At 41.3% G+C, this 14,309-nt stretch overlaps 1 protein-coding gene across 1 annotated transcript in view; it reads left to right on the forward strand.

The window, feature by feature from the left end:
* Positions 1-994: 994 nt before the first annotated feature.
* TMEM26 (transmembrane protein 26) overlaps positions 995-14,309 on the forward strand; it is a 47,722-nt gene continuing 34,407 nt past the window's right edge. The window contains exon 1 of the mRNA XM_055308696.1: positions 995-1,185. Within this exon, the coding sequence (XP_055164671.1) occupies positions 995-1,185 (191 nt within the window). The remainder of the gene's footprint in view (positions 1,186-14,309) is intronic.

A 14,309-nucleotide genomic window follows, 5' to 3' on the forward strand; every position in this document is an offset into this window, starting at 1 on the left:
TCAAATAAATTGTGGTCTGGGCAGGAGGAAACCAAACAAGGAAACGAAAATCATGAAGGTGTTTTGGGAAACCCCAACTTCAGTTTCCTCTTTTCCTCGGATGCTAGGAAGGCCAGAGTTTAATCCATTGGTCACTGGCCTGAAATACGCGGTTCACATCTGCACCAATTGCTCCCCTCAAGTCCCACCCCTGGCTTTATCTTCTCCATCCTCCCTCAGTTTCCCCATCCGCCTCCCGGCCTTGCTACCCTCCACCTTGCAGAAGGAATTAGTGGCGGGCGGGGACGCTCTGCACCCCAAGCCCCAACCCCGGCCTGATTTCCTCTGGGTCCCCGAGGGCTGAATTCTTCAAACTGCGCCGGAGCAGCGTTTCTAAAACTGCTTGGACAGCGGATTCCCCGGCGCTCCTCCAGCTTGGAGTCACTATGACAGTCTGTCCTCGTAAGAAGTGTGAGGGGATTAAAGGCCCTCGCGGGGAAGCCAGGGGGGAGGTGCGCCCCCTTGGGTCCCGTAGCACCGCGCCCTCCGGGCCGCCCCATCCCTGGGAGTCCAGGAGTTTCGGAGGACGCCGCTGCGGGGGTGGGATGCGGTGGGGGGCGGGGATGGAGCCCGGCTCCCGGGATTGAGCGCGGGGTGGGCAGCGCTGGGGGGGGGGCAGGCCCCGGAGCCCCGCCGCGCAGCCCCTGCCGCCCCGGAAAGCGCCGCGGTCTACGCGGGCTGGGTTCGGAGACTCCCCTCTCGGAGAGTTGTCAGGAAGTTCGGGGGAGGGGCGAGTGGCTGTCTGCGGCTCCCCCGGCGCGGGGGGCTGAGGAGGCTCGGCGGCAGCGGGGCTCGAGCTGTCACGTTCCCGCCCACGGGCGGGCTCCGGGGCTCCCCAGCGGACCCGCGGGGCGCAGAGCGCGGGGCCAGGGCGCGGGGCGCAGAGCGCGGGGGGCAGGCAGGGCGCGGGGGGGCAGGCAGGGCGCGGGGGGGGGGGCGCAGAGCGCGGGCCGGCATGGACAGACTGGTCCTGCTCAACGCCCTGGCCACCCGGCTGCTGTTCGTGCTGCACTCGCTGGTCGGGGTCTGGCGAGTGACCGAGGTGAAGAAGGACCCGCGGTACTGGCTGCTCGCGCTGCTCAACCTCTTGCTCTTTCTGGAGACTGGGCTCACCCTCAAGTTCAAGCGCGGCAGAGGCTACAAATGGTGAGCGCACCCCGGGAAAGGGAGGGCGCGCGGAGCCCTGGGCACTGCTCGCGGCCGCCCTGCCAGCGACCCGAGAGCCCAGCTCCCCGCAGCCCGCCGATTCCTCCCTCCGCTTCGGACCCTCTTTGTCCCTGCCCGGAGCTTCCAAGGAGCGCGAGGTGCCTGCGCATCTCTGGGACCCGCCCGAGGACCTCGGGGTCCCAGGGCAACACGGAGAAGGCTCAGTCGCCGCCCGGTGTCACCCAGTCCCAGGTTTGGCAACTTGGAAGATGTGAAAAAGGAAGGGAAGCGCGTGCTTGCCTGCCCTGCAGAAGGTGCTCCGGGCACGGGGGGTGGGGGTGGGGGTGGGGGTCAGTGGGGTGTCCGCGCGCCCGCCGCCTGAACTTGGGGTGTGTGGGTGTGCACTCGGCATTCTGCGCAGGCAGGTGTAGGGATGCGTTTCGCTGGGCACAAGAGACTTTTGTAAGAGCTGGTGTGTAATAGAACAGTCTCCCAGGGTGAGAAGCCCCTGGAAGCACTTCTGTAGCGCTTTGCTCCCTGCAGCCTGGCGCCCTGACTGGGCACCAGCTTCAGGTGCCCCAGGTTGGTTCCTTCGGAGCTTGGTTAATGGTGAGTTCACCTGGTCAAAGAAGGGTTGCCTCGCTGGTGGAGGACCAGCACAGAGCGCTTCAGATCTAACCTCAACCTGCTCTGTGTGATGTTTTATCTCCTCCCCAAGACTTGAGTGGAAATAGAAAAGTTGAGAGAAAGATTCTCTTGCCATTTACAAAGAGTTTCATTCTCCATCCCTCCACTCCTGGTAGATTTTCATCCCGGACTTCTCCAAGTTAGACCTCTTCTTATATTAATTTTTAAAAACTATGGTCACACAAAAAATGCAGTAAAAGGTATACCAAACATTGATAAAAAAAAAGTAAAGCAATATTTGTATATATGTCAATACTTTTAAAAATACCTAATACTAGAATAAACTATTATTAGTCAAATCAAGAATTACATACACAATGGCATTATAGTTAGTCTTCATAAGGGAGGAAAACCCTTCTCTACTGTTTCATATATTAAACTTCAAAAGGCTATGTATTTTGTGAGAGTCTAAGGGTGAGAATGTGTTACTGTGTCTCTTAAAATGATATAAATCTTGCTTACATTTTCCACTGTTGAAAAAATTCTTTTAATTATAAGTGAAAAAAAAATGATTCATGTAGAATCCTCATGTGATACAATAAGGAGGGGAATGTTACAGCCCCTCCTCCACCCTGTGGTCAGCTCTTTAAGCAGGAGAGATTTGAGGTACTTTCCAATATGCCTTTTAAAAACCTTGAAGAGGGACTCTTGGGTGGCTCTGCGGTTGAGCGGTTCTGCCTTCAGCTCAGGGAGTGAGCCTGGGGCCCTGGGATCCAGTCCCGCATCAGGCTCCCTGTGAGGAGCCTGTTTCTCCCTCTGCCTACGTCTCTGCCTTTCTCTCTGTGTCTCTCATGAATAAATAAAATATAAAAAAAAAAACTCAAAGAAAAAAAATGGCATTAGCTTCCCCAGTAAGCCTCAGGGTTAAAGAAACATAAGGGGAGAAAAGTGTTCACCCAGCAGGTCAGATGAGATTTATTTAGTTTTTACTGAGTATCTTTAAGATGCTAAGGTAGAAAATATCTTCAGTAATACGACCATGAGGTCTGAGGCTGAAAAGTGTTGTGTGGAAGGTAATCCTGTCACTGACCATCATAGCTTCTGGGACAACTGTCAACCTAGGAAGGAGGACCAACTCAATGGGTGGTGAAATATCCTCTCTCATGCTCCAAGAGTAGACCAGAGGCCTGAGCTCATGTTTAGTCAAAATTCCCGTCTAGTTATGTAGAAATGCTGTAGCCAGTTGGAACTTTACCTTCATGTCTATACCATCGTTGGCAGCTGATTCTGACTGGTATGTAACCTACAACTAAGAAAGGAAAAAAGATTGGGGCAAAAATGAGTGATCAGTATGTCAAGTTAAATAGGGACCTGGGGACATATTCATGCGTAGAGTGTGGTCTCAACATTAGAAGGAAAATGGAATGATCTGGGTCTTCCTATTTATTTATCCTGAGGCATTGAACAAGTTACTTAGCCTCTCTGACCGTGGTTTCTTCATCTGTAAATACTTCTAGGCTGCTATAAATTAAATAATACATTTGATAGTTGATGAATAAAAAAGAAATTTTTTTCTTAGATCCTAGGATTTTTCTTTTTTTTTTCTTATTATTAAAAAATATGATGTGTCAACTGGACACATTTTCTGTACAAGTCCAACAACTTCACTTGAGGGACTGGCCAATAAACCACTGGCTCACAATTGAAAAGTTGAAAAAAATTCTCACCTTTACTTCAGAACAGGCCATGTTATGTACTGTACAATATAGCATTTATTGAGAAAATTGTGCCAGCTCAATATCTAGACTAATATTTGAAAATAAGCAAAGTAAGTAGTAGATTTGAGGGACACCTGGGTGGCTCAGTGGTTGAGCATCTATCTACCTTAGGCTCAGGTCATGATCCTAGGATCCTGGGATCAAGTCCCTCACGAGGTTCCCCGCAGGGAGCCTGCTTCTCTCTCTATGTCTCTGTCTCTTTCTCTGTCTCTCTCATGAATAAATAATCTTTTTTAAAAAGAAAATAATAGATTTGGGGCTTATAAATTTTCAGGAACAAATGAGTCTTTGTAAATGATCTAAATAGAAATGTGATTAATAATGCTTTGTTCTACTGATGTTACTAAATGCTTTGTTCCACTAAGCCTGCAAATGTGGTTACTTTTGTGGTGGACAAAGTTCACACACTATTCTGTCATAAGTTTGAGGAAAAAAAAATCAGAAGATGGGATGCTGAAAAAATATATATACAAAATTATTCCCGTGGTAACAATTAAAAAGGATTTGATTTGGAACATATTTCATTTCTGGGTTAATGTTTTCTGAGTAAGGCAAGGCATGATTTTTTGTTATTCTTGAGTGTTAAAAAGATAGTTTCCATCAGGATATCATGACTGATGAAATTAAAAAAAAAAGCTAAGTAAGTCTTATGACAGTATCTAGAACTCTCTATAGGAAAATGTCAATATATAGATCTATATGCAGAACTATATATTACATACCTTTTGATCCATTGATCTTACATTTTGGAATCTACCCTATAGAAACCAAAGTGGTCATATGTAAAGACATATGCACAAGAATATTAATTTCCATCTTATAAGTAAAAAATAAACCTAAAAGCAACCTGATTATCCATCAACAGACTGGTTGAAAAATTATAAAATATACCCATACTGTATATATTTTGTTGATATTAAAAATAACGAGCTAGAGTTTAGCTATTGACCTAGAGAGATGTCCGTGATATGTTGTCAGGAGAAAAAAAAAGTTGCAGAGTTATGCATATTATAGGTTAATTTTTTAAAGGACTTGTCAAAGAATTATCTTTTGTATCAGTTGAATACATTATCCATTTACAAGTTAAGAAGAAGAAGAAGGTGAAACCTTCCCATACTTAAAACCAATCAACCAATCAAATAATGCTTGAATGGTAGATCAAGCTTTGTACATACAGGAGGTGAGAATTTCTTCTCTGGAACATCAGATCCATGAACCTCCTTTAGACTACGCTGGTATACTTTGTACATTGTTAGTTTTACTAACGTTTGCACCTAGCCCCACATAAATCAAACCTACAGAAATCATGAAATGATACATTGAGCTATAGAGGAAAATGTGAACAAAATTTCTTGAAACATAGCAAACATATTACACTTGTCAAAAAAATGTTTCTTTAGCTATCCTTTGGAAAGGAAACATGGAACTAGTGCAGCTGAGCTCAGCTGTCCAGGGACAGCAACATTACCTCAACACTAATAACTTGCAGTTGGAGAAGTTTAATTTGTTGGAATCCTATAGGATAGAGAGGGTAAGCCAACAACACATCCCTTGTTAAGCCTAGTAAATGTGTGATGGTACAATTTGTTCCTCTTCACCTGGTGTTTATTAATTTCATGTGCATGATCACTTACTTTCCTATGAGATGGAGATTGGCATCACTTGCTTTATTCTTTCTTGATTTTATTTTCTGAATTATCATTTAGGTAAAGTCAAACACAAAATAATGTTTCTGTTGCCTATTTGCTAATACTGATAAAATATTCCTTGGCGGTTAGACAAATAACCAAAATTGTGACATGTTTGAAGCCTGTTCCCTTGAAAGCAGGCGGTATCTGAAAATAAATAGAAATCTAAGTTGAATTTATTGGCAAAAGTACAGAATTTTAAACACTGAGCTTTCTTCATCTGAATTTTAAGAATATAAAGTAATATAATCGAGTTAATAAAATTCCTCACCTACTTGCCTGTCTTTCCTCAGTATACCTCGTTCCTTTTTCCTTCATTGTGTTTAATCAAATGTTGATTTGTTAAATTGCCCAATAAGTACATGTGGTACTAGGCTAGATACTACATGAACAGGCAGAAAAAACAGAAAACATATTTGAAATTTTTAAATAAAGGGTAGTATTTTGATTAAGTGTTAAATGTGTGGGAATAAGAATAATTGTGACTATTCAGCATTTGTTGATGTCCAGGCTCTCTCAGATGTCTTACACAGATTATTCCATGTGATCTTGACAGTAGCTGCAATGATTTTGTTTCTCTGTTTCCCCCTCAAGGGGGAAACTGAGACACAGAGCCATGAAATCATTTTATTTAGGACCACTCAGCTGGTAATTGAAGGAGTCCAGCAGTTTAGAGGAGAAAGTATGTGAGGAAGTGTGTGTGTGTGTGGGGGGGTAGGATGGGAAGGAGGAAGGGACATCATGGCATTTGAGCTGGAGCAGGAAAAATGGGTAAGAGCCAGGAGTGCAAAGGCTTGTCCTGAGGGAGGTGGGTGTAGGAAAACTTGAGCAGGTTTCTCTGGAGGAAGCACACAGCCTTATCAGTCTTCATTCAACAAAAATATGTGGTACAGCTAATATGTGTTAGACACTGTTTGAAGGTCAGGAATGTGGAGGTGAATAAAACAGGTAAAATCCTGCCCTGAAGGAACTCACATTTTAGTCAGGGACTCAGAAAATAAAGAAGTAAGTAAGAAACAAGTGGACTAATAAGTGACAAATGACTGATCTGAACTCTGGATGCCTAAGTGGTAGAAGTTACAAAGGGATGAAGGAACAAGGGGAAGATTCTACTGGGTGGTCAGAGAGGCCTTATTGGGGAGGGGACATCTGAACTGAGTCTGTTTTTTAGAGAGGAGAAGGAGCCAGTATGGGAAGAGCCAGGGCAATGAAAAAAAAATAGAGGGAAGAGTCAAGTGTGCCCTGGGACATTTCTGACGTACCCCCCAGAAGACAGACAAAACTGGCTTTCTTTTCTATTCATCTTTGTCTCTCCCATGTCCTTTGCCTCCGAGTGAAAACTGCCTTCTACATTTTATATTGTTACCATATCTCATTTGAAACATCATGTGTTAGACAATGTCTGGATGGCTCCCAACTAAAAACAGGAAAGACAAATTAGGAATCAGAAGAGATTCTATCCTAAACTGATTTTAAATTCAAACCAATTTTGTAAAAAACAAACACACAAATAAAAACTTCAATGAAATCTGTTTAAAATGTTTTTTAAGATTTATTTATTTATTCATGAGAGACACAGAGACAGAGAGAGAGAAAGAGAGAGACAGGCAGAGGGAGAAGCAGGCCCCACATAGGGAGCCTGATGTGGGACTCGATCCCAGGTCTCCAGCATCACGCCCTGGGCCAAAGGCAGACACTCAACCGCTGAGCCATCCAGGGGTCCCTGAAATCTGTTTTAAATGCTCAATTATATTTAGAAAGTTCAACAGCAGAAGTAGAAACCTAGACTTCCCAGAAACTGTATAACTGACTGACCCTGAACAAGTCTTGGGTAGTATAGGAGAATTCCTTTGTCTGATGTCATTCTGTAGTGTTTGATAACATGTGTCTTCCTTCATCAAAATTGTTTACAAAAATGCCAGTGAGAAAGTTGGGAAATAAAAGCACTCTTCCTTTGCTGATCTTTTTGGATATTAGAGAGGATGAGATGGAGGGGTTTAGAAGGAGACCCTGTGATTTCCATATGGCCAACTCGGGCAATGGAAATTCTCCCGGCAGATAGACTATTTCTCTCATTGTTCACACCTGCTGTCCAAATTTCCTGAAATCTCTGTTTAGCTTTTAAGTTATTCTAGTAACACTTTCCACCATGCATCAGATTTATCAGCCGTGTCTGCAGTATGTATCCAAGAGTTGTATAATATTCATTGTCTTCACATGTTGTTTGTGTCTATGTGTTTTATAGCCTGAGCCTTGGTCTCAATGCACGAGGATGACTTAAGTTTGCATCTTTTTTGGAAGCACACATTGAATGTTACCAGTAAATTACTTGGTTTTTAGGGATCTGAGTCATGGTTTAGGAAGAAGAGTCTTACCTTGACTTGAATTATTACTATGCATCACTCCAGGAAATAGTTGTACTTTCTTCTTTTATTTCACAGTGGACTTGGGATCAAAGCAATAATTATGTCTGCATTTAGAATGAGACCCCCAGGAAACTGAACCATTAAGAGATGTCCATGCTGTTTCCATGAGTATATTCAATCAAGACACTTAGAACTAAAAATTAAGGTTCTAATATTTTGTAACTTCTTGTACTTCACAGGGAGGAAAACAAAGTGCAGATTGGTGTGGGCAGCTCCCATGAGCCAGTATAAATATATCCTTACTTCTAAATTTCATGCATTTCTCCTTCTCATGCGGTGCCATTATTTGCATACAGCACCAGGACAAATCTGAATAGTTTAACTTCTTTTCCAACAATGGAAAATTCACTTTTCCATCAAGATTTGTTCTCCCCATGTGCATGTTCCTCATTACTCCAGAAATTCTTCTGAAGTCCTGGTATCAGGAGAGTTAGATCTAGGGTATATAAATTATTTTGTTAAAGAAAACCACTGTTTTGTTTTTAAATAAAATAAGGGTTTTTATATGCAGATATCAAAGTTGAAATTTCTTCGAAAGTCACATCGAAGTAATATTGAGGACATACAGATTATTAATATAAAATGCCAGGATGGGGACTGATTTGGTGTCTTTTATTAGAATATGAACTACCTTATGGTAGTTATTTAGGGGAGGGGTGTTATATTTTATCATCAGTTTCTCTGACGGATCTCTAAGAGACAGCGGGTGTATGACTGACTTAATGTTGTATGCTTATTAGAGTAAAAATTAGTATTCCTTAGGGGAAAAAAATCTTCTCTACCATTAGTGCTGCTGCCAGCCCTGATTGGGTCCTTCAGTATTCCTTTGCTTTCTTTTTTAAAAATTTTATTTACTTATGGGAGAGAGAGAGAGAGAGAGAGACAGACAGACAGACAGAGAAAGGAGAGATAGGCAGAGGGAGAAAACAGGATGCCTGATGTGGACTCGATCCCAGGACTTCAGGATCAGGTCCTGAGCGAAAGGCAGACACTCAACCACTGAGTCACCCAAGTGTCCCTCCTTTGCTTTCTTATTTCCCCGTTTGAGCCTCCTGTCTCACGCACCTGTTTTAACCAGCCTCAGATAGCCTCTTTATACATTGGCTGTGCCATTTTCTGACAATCTGTTAATAGTAGTGATGAGCATGATGATGAAGGTGATGGTGATCGTGACAATGGATGTGGAAACAGTTATCAATTCCTGAGTACTGACAAAGCTCCAAGTCTGCTTTATATCCATTACCTCAGCAATCCTCACGATGACCCTATGAGGTAGTTTTCCTCTTTATCACCATTTTATGATGAAGACACTGTTGCCCAGCAAGGCTCTATCACTTGCTTAAGGTTGCAACTAGTTATACTAAATCACATAAACAACTCCTAGCATCCGGTGAACGCTCATATTTATTGAGCCAGGAATGTACATTGCCCGCATTATCTTATTCACTCCTCACTAGAGCCCTGAAGGTACCATTCTTGCTTCTACCTGCACAGGAGGAAGCAAAATCTCAGAGGCTGTCCCTATCCCAACACTGAACTCTGTCAGCTGATTTCTTGTGCTCTGCATTCAATAATGAGGCTGGGTTTTGTCTGTGCAAATTACAACTACATAGACTTCTTGGATCACGGATTCCCTATAGTGGGGAAAGGGTCATAGTTTTTGTCATTTTCAAAATTGGGGTGACCTGAAAATGAACACTGGAATGATTTTGCTTAGAACAGAATGTAGAAGAGTCCAGACTACACGTGGACATGGCTCAGAGACACTCTTGCACAAGCAGACATGCTTGTAAAGCCAAAACAGGATGTAAAACAAAACAGAAGAGGGGGAAAATTCTCAAGTGCCTTTATTTTTGGCCCTAAAGGGAAGAAACTATCTCTTCCACAGAACAGAAATAAATACCACTGTCTTTTATAGAATGAAACGAGGTACAGCATTACATGAATAACATCCATCATGCATTTTATCCTCTCAGAGACCATTAAAATTCCTGTAGTCATTAGCGCTTAAGTTCACTTAATCATTAAACAATCATTTATTGTACTAAGTGCTATAACGATGTTCTTGAAGGAATATAAAATACATGCAGTTATATGAGACAGGAAAAAACAACACCCTGAGAACCAAATAATTTTCCACAAATTAAGTCCAAGACTGCAGAATGTCTGCAGAATAAAGATACAATCATTATGGTAGGCTCGTTAGACAAGGAAAATGTCTCAGGTAAGTGATTTACATACTGGCCCTTGTAGTAGCTGGGGGTTTTACAAGAGTGGAGAGAAGAGAGAAGGGGTTTTCAGGTTGTGGTAATAGGATGAAGACAACACTCAGGGTTTTAGTTAGAAATAATTCATTTAAGAAAATGTCATGATTTTCTTTGCCTCAGAAATTTTATGAGAAAAACAGTACATAGATCCTAAAATTGTTGCATATTTTGCTCCTATAACTTGTTTAGTCATACTGAGGCATACTGTTGAGTTTTGAATGTGAGCAACTCCAAATTTAATAGAGCTTGTTCTTGGGGATCCCTGGGTGGCGCAGCAGTTTGGCGCCTGCCTTTGGCCCAGGGCGCGATCCTGGAGACCCGGGATCGAATCCCACATCGGGCTCCCGGTGCATGGAGCCTGCTTCTCCCTCTGCCTGTGTCTCTGCCTCTCTCTCTGTCTCTGTGACTATCATAAATAAAAAATTAAAAAAAATTTAAAAAAAAGAGCTTGTTCTTGCTTTAGATATTCTTTTGGAAAATTCTAAGTTCAGTGAAATATCTAGTACTAATGTTGCTGCCAGTTTCCATCATAATTTGGGAATATGACTTTGTTAGAAAAATAATTGGCAATGATAAACAATGAAAATTACAATGAAGAGCTCTACTATTCATCTTCAGAAGTATTCACTTGGCAAAATCTGTGGGCATTTGTTAAGGGCTTTCAAAGTATAAAGACTGGGCATTCCCAGTCCATTTGAATTTCCTCCCAGTGTCTTGTATTCTTCATCTGCTCTCCCATTAGATCATAGACAAGACAAGTCAATCATCTGATTTGGGGACCTATTAAAACATGCCCACCCCTTATGCAGTTTTCCTTTCAGAGAGAGTTCTCATAAGCTTATGTCCAGCAGTTGTCACCTCGTCCCCTCTTTGATGCGCAGGCACAGGCAAAGGCTCTGGGAGGGAGGTGCCTGGGAAGGTGTACTGGTTAAAAAGACAAATGGCTGGTATCTGGGGTTGGATTCACAGTTTACTCAGGCATCCAGGGGTTCTGTGTTCTGCAAAAGCATTTTGGAGGCTGTCACACTGGCCACTCCTGTCACTGTGGATAGACACAAAGCCCTGGCTGGGCAGCCCAGATGGAAATTGTAGATGTTAAGGCCCACTTAGAGAAAGCAGTCCGTGTGAAAAGAGGACAGACAATCCTTAAACTGTTAGACACCATTTGGGGGCTCATGAAAGGGTATCTTGACCTAGTTTCTTGATTTCCATGAAAATAGGCCTATTATTATAAAGTGCTCTGGAAATTTTATTGAGGACCCTCAAGGCAGTTTAACGTGAGACTGTGAAACTTGGGTCTAGTGTCCTTACAACTCCAATCTCCCTTTCTCTCGTAAGAAATACTGAGGAATGAAGTGCAAATAAAATCATGATCCACACCAGAGTAATCTTGGAACATTAGTTTTGATTCACTGAAATATTATCTATTTTCAGATCTATGCATATGATTAGAAGACTAGAATCCTCACTGTTTGCAGAAAGAAAAGCCAAACAGGGTAGTGGGTCATATTATGATTAATTTTTCTATTTGCTTATTTATACTGTAAGATGTTTCTAAAAGGAATGAAGCTTACTTTCTCAATAAAAAAATGATAGGTATTATTTTTAGAAAAAATAAAATGGCATTTTAACTCTAGAGTAATGGTGAGCCCAAGTAAATAAGATCCCTTGTGGAACTAAACTGCTAAATGTCATGACATAATCATTTTGTGAAAAACATTGTAATTTATTGAAATGACAACTTGGTATGATAAATAATATTTTATTTTTGGATGAAAAAACTGAAAAAAATGATAGCTCCTTAAGAGCCCAGAACAGTGTCTAGCATATAGGAAGACCTATTAGCATATTTAATTAGTAAACAAATGAGTACATAAACAAGTAGAAAAAATAAATCCTTTAAGATGGTGTCCCTGCCATGTACGTTAGAGAGAACTAGTGGGTTGGATAAGGGTTTAAAAAGCCAAAACAAAACAAAACAAAACAAAAAACAACAACAACCAAAAATAACAAACTTCTGTGGAGAGAAAGAATATCTTTAGGAAGGTTTCGATTTGAAAAAAAATTCAAGTAGTAATTTTGGCCACCTTCGGTTATCTGATAGGATAGTGGTAATTGGTATCATAGTACATCTGAGTCTCTAGGGGCAAATAGCCGATTAGTAACAGGGTTTTACACATTTTATTAAAACTTCCCACTTGGGCATGTCTTATGAATTTATCATAAGTTTATCAGTTTTTGTTAGCTTACTAGTAAATAGTATATCTTATTTTTATAAACAAGTATCCAGGAACCTGATTTGGGTTATTTCTGGGATGGCTAGAACCTTCTATTGTATTAGTATTTGGCATTGACTTACTTCTGATGCCATTAAGACATAAAGACTAGAGTAAAATTATTTCGTAACTCCTAAGAAAAGGCACGCAATTTGATTAATTACACAGAAAAAAGTGGGATAAGGCCTACTCTTTAATTTTTAGACTTCAGATTCTCCTTGGTTCCAAAAATGAATTGCACTGACAGTGCATGATCAAAAATATGGCAAATTTTCAAACTAATGAGTAATGGCTAGAATGTCACCTTGAAATATTAAATCTTTCATAGTAACAAAATAATATTAAATTCATATAAGAACAGCATCATTAGTTTCCTTCAGTAAAGCTTCTGATAAGAGTCAGAATTATGGTGATATTACAAGAAGAGGTTTCTAGTCAAACCAGCAATAGAGTGTCAAGAAAATAGAAACTTTAAATCAATCAGGGCCTTATGAAATCGATAAATATTTGTGGGGAACCCACCTTGTGCCAGGTACTGTGGGTGGAGCTGAGGGTATAATGATGAACACACAATTTTTGTGCTTATACTACTTACAGTTGCTGGGAGACACATAAATTATAAATTTTGAAGATCTGTAAGATAAAAATAAAGAGTGCTAAAGGACAAGCATAATAAGATCTATTTAGACCAGAGAACAAGGAAAGTTCTCCCATGGAGTCTCATATATCTGACGTGAACTATGAGAAGGAGATAAGCAGGTGAAAAGTGAGGTTAGAGAGATATTTTGAGGGAGAGAGATATATAGGTGTGAAGTCCTGAGTTAGGGAGGCATATAGGTTTTCTCCAGAACTGGATGGAAAACAATGTTATAGGAGCACAGTGAGAAGAATAACAAACAACAAAGCCCAAGAGGTAGGCAGGGCCCTGACCATGCCACATTTTATAGGTCATCAGTATGACAGGAATTGACTTAACATCAGTTGTGGAGTTAGGGATGTCCTCAGCAGTGCAAACAATTTCCTTTGACTCAAGATGTCCTAAATAGGTTTAGCTTGGGGAATTACAGTTTAAAAATATAGGATTGATTGTTAGTTATTGGAAGACACAGCCTTCTAACCTGGTATTCTCTGGATCCTCTGTAAGTGTGGCTACTGAATACACAGCTGTAAGTTTACTTGCAGGGTAAGGCAGCAGCGTACATGCGTTGAGCTATATACAATCAGGCCTGTGACACACACTGTCTCCTGTCATCCTCACAACCATCCTATGATGTGGATACTTTATTTTCATCTTATAGATGAAGACATTGGGTCACAGGGAAGGTGTCTCTTTCCACCACCTTGGAAGAGAAAAGATTCAAATCTGGGTCTTCGAGGTTTGGAAATTTCTGCTGCAGTGTAGTAATTCCTCATGGGCCACAAGTCCAGGAGCATGCTTGCTCCTGGATCTCCTGAAATGGGAATAAAAATGGTCCTTGTAGATGCCAGTACCTTCCATTCTCTCCATTTTCTTAGTCCTCCCTTTATTCACAAATTCAGGCACTCAAGCATTTTCTTAATAACAATTTAGTAAAGACATAGTAAGATGCCTGATATCACTGAGAAGAGGAAGGTAAGTGAGAAGAAAGAGGGAAAGGATATAAATACATATAAGACAGCATCTGCCTTCAAGGAGCCCATATTAAGAAAGCTAAGGCTTACATGCTCATAACCATGAAATACTGGAGGACGTATTGGGTCACGAGAGAAATATAAGCTAAGATTAATTCCTGCTATGCCTCTGAAATACAGGTAAGATGTTGATGGGTAGAGAGGTAAAAGGAGATCATTCCAAAGCAGGCAGTCATAATTTGGAGGGACATTTGCTCTAAAGTCATTTCAGAACCTCTCTTCTCAGATTAATCAAGCTGACAGAGCATGGAGCACTTTGTTCTTAACAGGGACACACAGTCAAACAAAACATATGCTATATATGGCTGAAATGTATTCCTCATATCCAAAATAAAATATAGTTAGGTATGTTTTAATACTTCCCTAGATAAGAGAGACATCTATTTTCTCC

Source organism: Nyctereutes procyonoides, unplaced genomic scaffold (genome assembly GCF_905146905.1).
Source record: "Nyctereutes procyonoides isolate TBG_1078 unplaced genomic scaffold, NYPRO_anot_genome, whole genome shotgun sequence".
In the NCBI taxonomy this organism is placed as follows: Eukaryota; Metazoa; Chordata; class Mammalia; order Carnivora; family Canidae; genus Nyctereutes; species Nyctereutes procyonoides.